This window comes from Phocoena phocoena, chromosome 4, assembly GCF_963924675.1.
Source record: "Phocoena phocoena chromosome 4, mPhoPho1.1, whole genome shotgun sequence".
Classification (NCBI taxonomy): domain Eukaryota; kingdom Metazoa; phylum Chordata; class Mammalia; order Artiodactyla; family Phocoenidae; genus Phocoena; species Phocoena phocoena.
In genome coordinates, this window is record NC_089222.1 from 32,861,837 (window position 1) to 32,876,457 (window position 14,621).

Genomic DNA, 14,621 nt, shown 5'->3' on the forward strand with positions numbered 1-14,621 from the left:
TTAGGATAAGATGGAGACCCCAGTTCCCCTTAAAGACTTTGAAATAGAATGGAGTTGGACATAAGAAGCCCTTAGATATACCTGTTTACATAGTAGGCTTCTTCCTAATAGGGTTACATTTGTCCTCTGTTTTTTATTCCTCTTGGTCCGGAAGTAGAATGAGATCACTGTTAGAATGAGTAGCCCTTGACCGCTTATGGCCACAGGATACCAACATCAAAGAAAGAACGTAGGAATCGGGTCACCTCTTTAGGTGGGGCAAGCTGAAAGTTGGTGTGATGAAAACAAAATGAAGTGAGTCCCCCCCACCCTCTGTCTCAACTGATTGACAGGGAAAAATGTAGTTCTCGGTTTTGTGTGCTGAGCTATCTATCTGAGCAAGACCTATGGCATTTTCTTCTTTTTCATTTATTAAGTCTCCTATAAGTCTTCTTAAATAATAGGCAAATATTTGAATAGATGCTGGAGAAATTACACTGGAAAATCCTAGCCTCTAGAGTTAGAAAAGCTGAATCATATTGTCCCTTAAATTAATTCAGGTTGAATTAAGCATGTAATATAAATAAATTCAGTGAATTACAAAAAGCAACATTTTGTATAGGGTTGATCAAATTTTAACTACAGTGAAACTCCATTGTATGTATTCGGTCTAGATTTTCCCAAACATTTCCCTGTCACACAGGATTATCACCTTATAGAATAGACGCTCATAGAGCAATGATTCCTCCTAAGAAAATTTTTCCTTATAAACAAACAGTTCCAAACCAGGGGTGCCTGAGCTAGATTTTGAAGTTATAAAGAAGTTTGTGTATTTGAAAAGCTTTTTAATGGCTTTATTTGGGATAGATGTAATCAACCCCCTTTTCACATTTTATGATGTGCCGGTGTTGTTGCTTTCTTACAAGTGGAAATTCAGCCTGTGTTTATTTTTAAATGCAGTTATTAAAACATTTTTTTCTATTCCCCATCAATGAAAATTTTCAGTGTGCACAAAATGGTGAATCATAAAACAGTTCAGCGCTTATTTTCTGTGGGTTTTAGTAAAATATTTATAAACTGACCACAGTATTTATACATCAGGATGACAAATTTACATCGACCGCAAATTTAATCATCTTTTCCATTGTGTCTGTCCTCAGCGCCATGCTTGTAACATTGATTAATAGAAGGTGGACACTAGGCAAATGGTAATGAAAGAAAAAAAGTCCATTCTTTAATGAAGAATTCAGGTACATTATCCACTTATTTTATGGTCGATCGTTTTCTCTTAATGTTCATTGTTATTTGTTGGCAAAATAAAAGTGCCTTAAGTTAAAAGTTTGTTTTGAGATCCATTATAAAAAAAAATCAGTATCAGTTCATAATGCATTTATTTACAAGTCCTTTTTTTTGCATGTCTATTATAATATTGTAAGTGTATTCAAATTCATTTACATGCCTATGGCTGCCTTTGATTAAACTTCTTCCAAAAAGTAAATTCTGTCCAGATGTTGACTTTGTTCAGGTAGTTTTATTTTCTGTCAGATTACTTGGATGTAAGTTGTTGCGTAATCACTTCCAAGTGGATTCTTTGCTGTGCATCTGTATATCCCAGAATCTGAGGTTTGAGGATTCTGAATGACTAGGGTACCTTGTGGGTGAAAACGTTGAATTCCATGTGTCCTCCCTTCGTGTGCCCCTGAGAACAGGGAGTGGTCAGGCATCTCCCATGTGATTTCTGGCTTGGGGACTCCCAGGGCCACACAGCGGAGCTGAACGGCCACGCCTGTCCTCGTGAGGACGTTCCTGGGTAGGCGATTTGTAATTCGGGGAGGGTAGGCCACAACCATTACTGGAAGAGTAATCAGTGCATGGCCAATACTGTTTTGAGCCTTACAAACGTAGCTTCCTCTGTCATAAGCTGTTGCCTCTTTGATGACCAAGGTGCCATTTTCATGTAGTATGTATTTTCCACTGATCTGAGGCGTGTCTATTACGTAACCACTTGGCACAGTCCATTTGATACGTGGCTTAGGGCTTCCATCAGAGACACAGTGCAACGATAGAGTGTCTCCACTGATACTGTAAACTGTTCCTCGTGCATAAGTGACAATCACTGGCTTTTGGCCAATTTCTAATACAATTAATTTCTCAATATAGCCAACTTTATTTCTTGCTGTACACCGATATTTTCCTGTATCGTCCCGAGTCATTTTAGAAATGATAAAAGAGCCGTTACTTGCTATTAGATACTGAGAATTGTTTTGTCCATTGGGAAATTGTGTGCCATTTGGTAAAATCCAGATTATTTCAGGTGGTGGGTTTCCATCAACAGAGCAATTCAATGCTGTGGACTTTCCAAGCTGGGCAACGATTTTTTCATTATGTGGATTTCTGAACGTCGGTCTTCTCAGCATTTCCAGTACTTCTAACTGTACCACCAGCACACTCTCTCCTCCTTCATTCCGAGCCACACAGGTAAAATTGGCTGCATCTGAAAGCCTCACATTCCTAATTTCCAGCGTTCCATTTTTATGGACTGTGATTCTGCTTCCATAGTACGGAACTGTGAGGAAAATATTGTCTGGCATGATCCACATGATTTGAGGAGATGGTGTCCCTTCGGCTCTGCAGTCAAAGTGTTTTTTGGAATGCCTCACCGCCATGGCTTTAATGGTGGTTTTATCTGTGTACAGACCATTGATTAATGGAGGTTTGGAGACAACGTCCAGTTTGTACATTTTGGTGTCATCCCCACTGGGATTTCGTGCCACACATACGTACTCTCCGGAATCGAGCAGTTTCACTCTGTTGATAGACAAAGACCCATTGGCATGAAATGCGTACCTGTCCTTAGAGAATGAAATCATGTCATTGGAAGGCAGCAACCAAAATACTTTTGGCTTGGGTTCCCCAGTGACCTCACAGTCAAGGACGGCTGTGTCTCCAGCCTTGACTCTCGTGTTGGTCTTGTAACCCTGCCGGATCCGTGGGGCGGCTGTTATGACTGTTACGTGGACTTTCATTTCATCCTTCCCTAGAGTGTTCTGGGCATGGCAAGTGTAATCTCCTTCCTCTGCCATCCCAACTCTGTTGAAGTATAAGGTTCCATTGTCGAAGAGGGTGAACCTCCTGGTGCTGTGGCCACTGTCGTCGGCCTGCATGGCGTTATTTATCATTGTCCCATCAGGCAGACTCCAGGATATCTCGGGCACTGGTGAGCCGGAAGCCATGCAATCGACTTGGAAGTCTTTCCCGTGAAAAACTTGCTTTTTAAAATGTTGCTTGTGGTCAATTTTGGCAGGTTTCCGTCTTAGGCTGACGTGCATCAGGGTCAGATCGTCCCCCATCTTGTTTCTCGCCACACACAAGTAGTCTCCGCCGTCTTTTTCTGTTACTGATCCAATAAACAGGGATCCATTTGGGTAGACTTGGATGCGGCTGCCCATTCTGAGGAAAGGAGACGGATTGAGTATGCAGGTATTAACAAGGGGTGGGAGACTTATTTACACAGGATTAGCTTTATGGACATTTTCTTAAACTGTTGGAATGGAATTAAAATCACTGTCTTTTAAACTATTCTGAAAGATGAAATTAGCTGAACAGATACGGTTTAGTGCAGACAAGCACTATGTCTTAGATGGACTTCAAACGAATCTCCTCTGCATTTCAATTAAAAAGAATTTTCATGGTGACGAGAATATTAGAAATACCAGTTTCCTAGACCCATGACCGTCTTGACCACTTTACACATCAAATGATCATTTTGTGATATACATCAGTAAAGGACAACTTTCATACAAATTTACTTGCTCAGAAAAGATACCAGGTTTTCCTTTTTAAAGAGATATTAGTAATCAGTTATTTGGTTAGAAAATGAGTTTTACTTTTTTTTATAAAGAGAGGAAATGCCAAGGTAAGACCCATTAGAAGCTTACTAAAGCATCTGTCTCTGCAGGCAGCTGTACCGTGACTCTGGTCTCTGCATTACATTGAACTCCGTGAAGACCATTTTTCTCTCTGAAGCCACTACACAGCCTGCTATTACCACATTGAACCATCAGGTGGCAGATCTTTCCTGGTAAAACCAAATCTAGTTTTTCAAAAAGACCAGTGGAAACTAACTGCTAAAAACGCAATCAAAAACACCCATAGGTGGAAATCTCCGTACATGTTTTTCTTCCTAGTTCTTTGGCAACATGAGCTAAGCAGGTGGGTGAAATGAGAGAGAAAAGTGTGGACGACCTTTCATAGCATAACTGCTAAGCAAGTCAAACAGCCTCAAGTCATTTTTCACCTTCAAGAAAACATACCACAAGTAGGAAGAGTATTTGTTGTAGGACAACTTACAAGTGCTGATATTCTTTTTTTTTTTTTTCCCTCAAGCCTGGAGAGAACTTGTCTTGCATATAAACCAAAGGAAGGTCATCATAATGGATGCACTTAAAAAAAGGAATGGAAACTACAAGGGTCTTTGCATTCATTTTTTAATCTTTAGGTAGTTCCCCACTATACAGCCAAAAAAAAAAAAAAATACTTAGATAGACATAGTAACTTGCCCTTTTCACCATGCTACACTGCCACCTGCTATCATTCTTTCCTAATGCTTTCTAAGAGCTGTTTCTCAAACTCGGGTGCACATTAAAATCATTTGTATAAAATAGTGCTGTTGCCTGGGTCCCACCTCCAGAATTTCTGACTTAATTGGTGTGGAATGTGACCTTGGCCTCAGGACTCAGTTTTCCAAATGACTCTCATGGGCAGCAGAGTCTAAGAACCACTGCTCTAAATCTTGGTATTTAATGCAGTTCCCTCATTACCTGCATCAGAATTACATGGGGTCTAATTTAAGATGCATATTTCCTGGTTTCACTGTTCAGAGATTCTGATCCAATAGATCTAGCCAGGGATCCGGGAACCCACTCTTTGACAAACTTCCCGGGTGACTTTATGAACATTGAAGTTTGCGAAAGAGTCTCAAATTTGAGTGTGTGCTGTAATCATCTGGACAGCTTTTAAGAACACAGATTGCGTGTCAAAACACAGAATCGGAATCAAGTTCTCAGGCGATGCTAATGCTCTTGGTAGGAGGACAACCCTCTGAAAACCAATGACTCAAAATGACCTTTCCTCACCCCCAAATCTGATGCATCTGGAAGTTGTAATATATAAAAAGAGAACTGTAACTGTTTCCTTTTATAAACTGATATTTTTAAGGGAAAATTTACTTTTGAAAGTGGAAGTTTTCCCTGAGTAAAAGAAAGGGAATTCTTTAGGAAAATTAATGCACAGGCAAGCATGTGCAGTCTTTTAGAGCAGTGTTTCTTGGACCTTATTGCTCATGTGATTCACCTGGGGATCTTTTTAAAATGCAGATTCTGGTTCTGCCCATCTGGGATGGGGCCTGAGTTTCTGTTCTTGTAACAAGCCCCCAGGTCATGAGAAGCAAGGTTCCAAAGAAGAGGAAACACAATTCCGTCCTGAAACATAGGTCACGTAAGTCATATTTAAAGTCATGGAGGTAGACCAGTAGTGCTGTTAAGTCTGAGATGGTTAAAAAGAAATTCAGAAAAGGCAACGTTCACCTGACAACTAGGCTTTAAAAAAGTAAAATGTTTTGCTTATTTTGTTGATGGTGGAATAGACTTGGATGAGCATAGTTATGATGAAAATTTTAATTTTTAGAATCTAAAATAAATTCAGACTTACAAAGCCAAGAAGTGGCAACAGGAAGGACTTTTTTTTTTTTTTCAGCAGAAGTGCCCTTTTAATTTCTCTTGACATCTAAAGCATCTAAGTAAAGCGTATTCTTGCCTTTCTGAGTGGGTTAGTTGCAGAATAATCACTGAAGTGTTCAGTTAGCAAACAAGTTGTAGTTCATCATAAAAGAAAAGAATGACAGTACCTCTAGTGGACCTGTGATAGCATCTGTGATCTTACACACTCTGTTGCCTCTTCCAAAATATGAACAATCTTTCTGTGTTCTGTAAGTGCTTTCCCAAAACAAAATATAAACAGCCTACCTAATATCTTTGCTATCAAACTCTGAAAGATTTGTTGGACTACCTAGGGCGAGATTTTTGGTCGAGATTTATTCTAAGATGCTTAATGTGTTTTAGACATTCCTTTGGATTAACTTTTTAAGACATTCCCTTACATTTTTTCACACCTCTTCCATTCTTAAAAATTGACCTAATGCCCAGTAAACATTTTAGACATTGTTTTTACAACCTAAAATTAGAAATTTATCTGTTATTCCCATCACAAGTGTCATGCCTTCTACACTTCTTGCATTGGTTTCTGCATGGGTAGTAAAATTGTATTCAGAATTACACAGAATCATGAGCAGTCTCTGGGTAAATGAGAATCACCCCCATGTGCTGCAGGGTGATTAAACAGACATACCAATATTATTATATACAAAAACTGGTACACTACTGAAAATATTTGATGCTACAAATGGGTATACATATAGTAGATAACAAGCATAAACATGTGAGTTGTGAAGTTTACATTTCGTAACCCAGCATTCTTAAATTTTAAATCTAAATTTCAATTTAAAATTTAGGTAATCTTCATGACTTATTTGAAAATTAACATTTACTTTGGAGTTAAAGATCACAAATTAACTTCCTTAACTATATCCGTTACCAACTTATAGTTTGACACTAGAAAAAAATCTATTCTTTTAAGCATAAACTCATGTGTAATTTCTCTTGCATGGATATTTTCTATTAATAAAAATGGAGGCAGAGTCAAGATGGCCGCATGGGAAGATGCAGAGTTAGTGTTTCCCCACAACTATGGTACCAACTGGCCACTGGTAGGGGACTCTGACACCCAAGGAGACGGGAGGAACCCCAAAGTGAACCGGTAGGACATAGGGGGACTGAGAGGGGGAGGTGAAGTGGAGGCCAGACAGGATCAGTGACCCTGAGGCCGGGGAGATCAGGAGAGGCAGGCGGGAGGGCCCCTCTGGGCGGAGTGGGAGAGGAGCAGAGGGCGTTTGAGCCCAGAAAGCCTGCTGGGCTCCCAGGTGAGGTCCCCTGCCCTCTGAGAGCAGGGGTGTGGGGCATGCCTGGGCCCCTTCTGTTCCTTGAGCCTAAGTCCCACCCCCCCCAAGAGCCCCCAAGGCCTTTTCCAGCCCTGTCAGTGGTCCTGACCATTGGCCCCACCCACCACCCAAACCTCACCCTTGCTTAGACCCTGCCCTCCACAGCCAAGGCCTATTTCCAGCCTTTTTTTTTTTTTCCCCTCCTCTTTTTCACTATTGTGGTACTATTGTGCCTTCTGGTTGTTGATTCATCTATATTTTTATTTTTATATTCCTAACATACCTGTTAGTTTCCTAGTCTCATTTTTTACTTTGTTATTGTGGGGTTTTTTCTTTTTTTTTGCCACCCCAGGTGGCTTACAGGATCTTGGTTCATGAGCCTATGAGAGGGCCAAAGCTCCTGCAGTGGGAGCTGTGAGTTCGAACCACTGGACTAACAGAGAACCTCAGACCCCAGGGAATATTCATTGGAGTGAGTTCCTACAGAGTTCTTCATCTTAGCACCAAGACCCAGCTCTACACAGTAGCCTACAAAGCCCAGTGTTGGAAGCCTCAGGCCAAACAACCAGTAAGAGAGGAATACAATCCCACTCATAAAAAAAAAAACGAGATGGCAAAAAAAATATGTCACGGATGAAGGAGCAAGGCAAAAGCCTACAAGACCAAATAAATGAAGAGGAAATAGGCAATCTACCTGAAAAAGAATTCAGAGTAATGATAGTAAAGATGATCCAGAATCTTGGAAATAGAATGGAAGCACAGATTGAGAAAATACAAGAAATGTTGAACAAAGATCTAGAAGAACTAAAGAACAAATAAACAGAGATGAACAATGTAATAACTGAAATGAAAAATACACTAGAAGGAATCAATAACAGAATAACTGAGGCAGAAGAACGAATAAGTGAGCTGGAAAACAAAATAGTGGAAATAATGGCTGAGGAGCAGAATAAAGAAAAAAAGAATGAAAAGAATTGAAGACAATCTCAGAGACTTCTGGGACAACACAAAATGCACCAACATTCTCATTATAGGGGGTCCCAGAAGAGGAAAAGAAAGAGTCTGAGAAAACACTTGAAGAGATTATAGTTGAAAACTTCCCTAACATGGGAAAGGAGATAGTCACCCAAGTCCAGGAAGCACAGAGAATCCCATACAGGATAAACCCTAGGAAAAACACACCAAGACACATATTAATCAAACTAACAAAAATTAAAAGAAAAAATATTAAAAACAGCAAGGGAAAAACCAAACATAACATACAAAGGAATCCCTATAAGGTTATCAGCTGATTTTTCAGTGGAAACTCTGCAGGCCAGAAGGGAGTAGCAGGATGTACTTAAAAGTGATGAAAGAGAAAAACCTACAACCAAGATTACTCTACCCAGCAAGGATCTCTTTCAGATTCGATGGAGAAGTCAAAAGCTTTTCAGACAAACAACAGCTAAGAGAATTCAGCACCACCAAACCAGCTTTACAACAAATGCTATAGAAACTTCTTTAAGCAGGAGACACAAGACAAGAAAAAGACCCACAAAAACAAACCCAAAACAATTAAGCAAATGGTAATAGGAACATATATATCAATAATAACCTTGAATGTAAATGGACTAAATGCCCCAACCAAAAGACACAAACTGGCTGAATGGATACAAAAACAAGACCCACCTATATGCTGTCTACAAGAGACCCACGTCAGACCACTTCAGGGACACGTACAGACTGAAAGTGAAGGGATGGAATAAGATATTACATGCAAATGGAAATCAAAAGAAAGCTGGAGCAGCAATACTTGTATCAGATAAAATAGACTTTAAAATAAAGACTGTTACAAGAGATAAGGAGGGACACTACATAATGATCAAAGGATCACTCCAAGAAGAAGATATAACAATTATAAATGTTTATGCACCCAACATAGGAGCACCTCAATACATAAGGAAAATGCTAACAGCCATAAAAGGGGAAGTCGACAGTAACACAATAATAGTAGGGGACTTTAACACCCCATTTACACCAATGGACAGATCATCCAGACAGAAAATAAATAAGGAAACACAAGCTTTAAATGACACAAGAGGGCTCCCCTGGTGGTGCAGTGGTTGAGAGTCTGCCTGCCAATGCAGCGGACACGGGTTCGTGCCCTGGTCCAGGAGGATCCCGCATGCTGCAGAGCAGCTGGGCCCATGGGCTGTGGCCTGTGCTCCGCAGCGGAAGAGGCCACAGCGGTGAGAGGCCCACGTACTGGAAAGAAAAAAAAAATGACACAAGAGACCAGATAGGTCTAATTGATATTTATAGAACATTCCACCCAAAAATGGCAGAATACACTTTCTTCTCAAGTGCACATGGAACATTCTCCAGGACAGATCACATCTTGGGTCACAAATCAAGCCTTGGAAAATTTAAGAAAATTGAAATTGTATCAAGCATCTTTTCTGACCACAATGCTATGAGATTGGAAATCAATTACAGGAATAAAACATAAAAAACACAAACACATGGAGGCTAAACAATACATTACTAAGTAACCAAGAGGTCACTGAAGAAATCAAAGAGGAAATTAAAAAATACCTAGAGACAAGTGACAAGGAAAACACGATGATCCAAAACCTATGGGGTGCAGCAAAAGCAGTTTTAAGAGGGAAGTTTATAGCTATACAAGCCTACCTCAAGAAACAAGAAAAATCTCAACTAAATCTAACCTTATGCCTAAAGGAACTACAGAAAGAAGAACAAACAAAACCCAAAGTTAGCAGAAGGAAAGAAATCAAAGATCAGAGCAGAAATAAGGAAATAGAAACAAAGGGAACAATAGCAAAGATCAATAAAACTAAAATCTGGTTCTTTGAGAATATAAACAAAACTGATAAACCTTTAGCCAGACTCATCAAGAAAAAAAGGGAGAAAACTCAAATCAATAGAATTAGAAATGAAAAAGGAGAAATCACAACTGACACTGCAGAAATACAAAGCATTATAAGAGACCGCTACAAACAACGATATGCCAGTAAAATGGACAACCACAAAGAAATGGACAAATTCTTGGAAAGGTACAATTTTCCAAGACTGAACCAGGAAGGATTAGAAACTATAAACAGACCTATCACAAGTAATGAAATTGAAACTGTCATTTCAAATCTTCCAACAAACAAAAGTCCAGGACCAGTTGGCTTCACAGGCCAATTCTATCAAGCATTTAGAGAAGAGCTAACACTGATCCTTCACAAACTCTTCCAAAAAATTGCAGAGGGAGAAACACTCCCAAATTCATTCTACAAAGCCACCATCACCCTGACACCAAAATCAGAAAAAGATATCACAAAAAAAGACTGCAGGCCAATATCACTGATGAACATAAGTGCAAAAATCCTGAACAAAATGCTAGCAAACAGAATCCAACAGCACATTAAAAGGATCATACCCCATGATCAAGTGGGATTTATCCCAGGGATGCAAGCATTCTTCAATATATGCAAATTAATCAATGTGATACACCACATTAACCAATTAAGGGATAAAAACCATATGATCATCTTAATAGATGCAGAAAAAGCTTTTGACAAAATTCAACACCCATTTATCATAAAAACTCTCCGGAAAATGGGCATAGAGGGAAACTACCTCAACATAATGAAGACCATTTATGACAAACGCACAGCAAGCATCATACTCAACGGTGAAAAACTGAAAGCATTTCCACTAGGATCAGGAACAAAACAAGGATGTCCACTCTTGCCACTCTTATTCAACATAGTTTTGGAAGTCCTGGCCGCAGCAATCAGAGAAGAAAAAGAAATAAAAGGAATCCAAATCGGAAAAGAAGTAAATCTGTCACTGTTTTCTGATGACATGATACTATACATAGAAAATCCTAAAGATGCCACCAGAAAACTACCAGAGCTAATCAATGAATTTGGTAAAAGTAACAGGGTACAAAATTAATACACAGAAATCTCTGGCATTCCTATACAACAACAACGAAAAATCAGAAAGAGAAATTCAGCGAACACTCCCATTTACCATTGCAACAAAAAGGATAAAATACCTAGGAATAAACCTGCCTAAGGAGTACAAAAGACTTGTACTCAGAAAACTGTAAAACACTGATGAAAGAAATCAAAGATGATATAAACAGATGGAGAAATATACCACATTCTTGGATTGGGAGAATCAATATTGTGAAAATGAGTAAACTACCCAAAGCAATCTACAGATTCAGTGCAACCCCTATCAAACTACCAATGGCATTCTTCACAGAACGAAAAAATTTACAATTCGTATGGAAATACAAAAGACCCCGAATAGCCAAAGCAATCTTTAGAAAGAAAAACAGAGTGGGAGGAATCAGGCTCCCTGACTTCAAACTATACCAAAAAGCTACAGTAATCAAGACAGTATGGTGCTAGCACAAAAACATAAACGTAGGTCAATGGAACAGGATAGAAAGTCCAGAGATAAACCCACGCACCTATGGACCCCTAATCTATGACAAAGGAGGCAAGAATATACAATAGAGAAAAGAGAGCCTCTTCAATAAGTGGTGCTGGGAAAAGTGGACAGCTACATGTAAAAGAATGAAATTAGAATACTACCTAACACCATACACAAAAATAAACCCCAAATGGATTAAAGACTTAAATGTAAGACCAGACACTATAAAACTCTTAGAGAAAAACAGGAAAAACACTCTTTGACATAAACCATGGCAAGATCTTTTTTGACCCACCTGCTAGAGTAACAGAAATAACAAAAATAAACAAATGGGACTTAATTAAACTTAAAAGCTTTTGCACAGCAAAGGAAACCATAAACAAGACAAAAAGACAACCCTGAGAATGGGAGAAAATATTTGCAAATGAAACAATAAACAAAGGCTTAATCTTCAAAATACACAAACAGCTCATGGAGTTCAATATCAAAAAAACAATCCAGTTAAAAAATGGGCAGAAGACCTAAATAGACATTTCACCAAGGAAGACATACAGATGGCCAAGAGGCACGTGAAAAGATGCTCAACATCACTAATTATTAGAGAAATGCAAATCAAAACTACAAGGAGGTATCACCTCACACCAGTCAGAATGGCCATCATCAAAAAAATGTACAAACAAGAAATGCTGGAAAGGGTGTGGTGAAAAGGGGACCCTCCTGTACTGTTAGTGGGAATATAAATTGATAAAACCACTATGGAAAACAGTATGGAGGTTCCTTAAAAAACTAAAAATAGAACTACCATATGACCCAGCAATCCCACTACTGGGCATATACCCTGTGAAAACCATAATTCAAAAAGAGACAGGTACCACAATGTTCATTGCAACACTATTTACAATAGCCAGGACATGGAACCAACCTCGATGTCTATCGACAGATGAATGGATAAAGATGTGATAAATACATACAATGGAATATTACTCAGCCATAAAAAGAAACAAAACTGAGTTATTTGGAGTGAGGTGGATGGACCTAGAGTCTGTCATACAGAGTGAAGTAAGTCAGGAGGAGAAAAACAAATACCATATGCTAACACATATATATGGAATAAAAAAAAATGGTACTGATGAACCTAGTTGCAGGGCAAGAATAAAGAGACAGACATAGAAAATGGACTTGAGGACATGGGGTGGGAGCGTGAAGCTGGGGCGAAGTGAGAGCAACATTAACATATATTCACTACCGAACCTAAAATAGTTGGCTGGTGGGAAGCAGCAGCATAGCACAGGGCGATCGGCTTGGTGCTTTGTGATGCCTAGAGGGGTGGGATAGGGAGGGTGGGAGGGAGGCTTATGAAGGAGGGGATATGTGTATGCATGTGGCTCATTCGCTTTGTTGTGCAACAGAAACTAACACAGTAACGTGAAGCAGTTATACTCCAATAAGGATCTATTAAAAATAAACAAACATATAAAATGGAAATGTTCATCCCCATCTTTTCTGTCATATTATGAAACATCATTGTATGAAGTCATGTAAATGTCAAAAATTAATACTCAAACTTATTCTTCAAAGAGATTTAATCTGTATAGAAAACAGTTAAAAATCACTATTAATATGCCTGTAACAGGAGATATTAGAGAAAGTGTGTATGTGTATATATGTGTCCGACACCGTCAGAGTGATTGGAGGTCCTGAATACATTTCACTTTGTGAAGGCCTTAATGTTGTGACTTTGATAAAGTGCTTTGCAGTTTTAGGGTAGAATAAATTAAGTATAGGTTGCACTAAAATTGAAAATCCTTTACTAGGAGACTCTGAAGAGTGAAATAATGAAGTGCATCTCTCCAGAACTTGATTGCTTTACAACATTCCCTCTTATTTTTGGATAGAAAAATTATAAATACATTTACACAGGTATCATTTTAAAACTGTCACAAGTATGGAAGCAAATGAGATTTTTTAACTATATAAACTCAGGAAGAAGCTGGCCCTTAGAGTATGGCATGTAAGAAACTTGGTTTTTATATAATTTGTATTATTTTGTATCAGTCTCAAAATGATTAGGTTTTCTTTAGAGCGAGTTACTTTTCTGTGTAGAGTCTGTGTGCTCTCTAACACTGCTGCTACTCTCACTCTACCCCTTTTACCACTTCAGAAGTTGTACGGCTAAATAAGATAATCTCAACAGAAAGGTATGGTTTACCTGTGCCACTGGTCGACGACAGCCTTGGATGGTAGCCTCCAGATTATTTTCGGTTTCGGTTCCCCAGTGGCTGAGCAGTTCAGTAGTAATTTGTCCCCCAGATTCACCTCCATCCATTTCTGGGATGCAAATTCTATACTGGGGATAGTCTCTCGTTCTTCCACTGTAAGAATTACCACCCTTCTCTCTGAGCCCGTGGAGCTGGTAGCAATGCATTCATAAGTGCCCCGGTCTGAAGAGGCTATGTTTCTTATAAGCAGAGTTCCATTTGAAAATAAGAACTTGGAATTGATGAACTGTAATGGTTTCACTTCGGTGCCATCAGAGAGGACCCAGTGAACACCGGGCTGAGGAGTTCCTTTTGCAGTACAGGGCAGTTTCAAACTTTCACCCCAAGTCCCTGCAATAACTTGCCTCTTTTGTTCTAGAATAACAGGTGGGGCCGCAATAACTTGTATTTTAACCAGCAGTGCATCCTGGCCCACTGGGTTGCTGGCCACACATTTGTAAAAGCCCCTGTCATAAATGCTGAGATTGTGGATGACCAGCGTCCCGTCAGATGTCACCAGGGCCTGCCTGTTCCCCTCGGATGATTCAGAGACCACTGTTTTGTTTGCAAGAATCCAGGAAATTGTAGGGCTGGGCCTGCCTTCAGCTCTGCACTTCAGTTCCACTGTGCTTCCGGAATGGACTGTGATCTCCTTAGTATGTCTCTCCAGGATCCTGGGGGGATAGGAAACCACGGACAAGGTGACATGAAGGCGGTCTGTGCCAAATGGATTGGATGCTGAGCACAGGTACTGTCCACGGTCCTGAATGTCCACCCTCTGTATGGACAGGGTGCCATTGGGGAGCACCTGGAACCTGCTATTCTGTTTCCTTTTAGACAAATCAAGTCCTGATAAGAAGAAAGAAATTTATAGCCATAGGTCATCAAAGTTTAGA

At 39.5% G+C, this 14,621-nt stretch overlaps 1 protein-coding gene across 1 annotated transcript in view; it reads right to left on the reverse strand.

The window, feature by feature from the left end:
* Window positions 1–516: 516 nt before the first annotated feature.
* IGSF10 (immunoglobulin superfamily member 10) overlaps window positions 517–14,621 on the reverse strand; it is a 37,922-nt gene continuing 23,817 nt past the window's right edge. The window contains exons 5-6 of the mRNA XM_065876657.1: window positions 13,677–14,574; window positions 517–3,429 (exon numbers count right to left, since the gene is read on the reverse strand). Coding sequence (XP_065732729.1) covers window positions 1,521–3,429; window positions 13,677–14,574 — 2,807 coding nt within the window. The 3' untranslated portion in view covers window positions 517–1,520. The remainder of the gene's footprint in view (window positions 3,430–13,676; window positions 14,575–14,621) is intronic.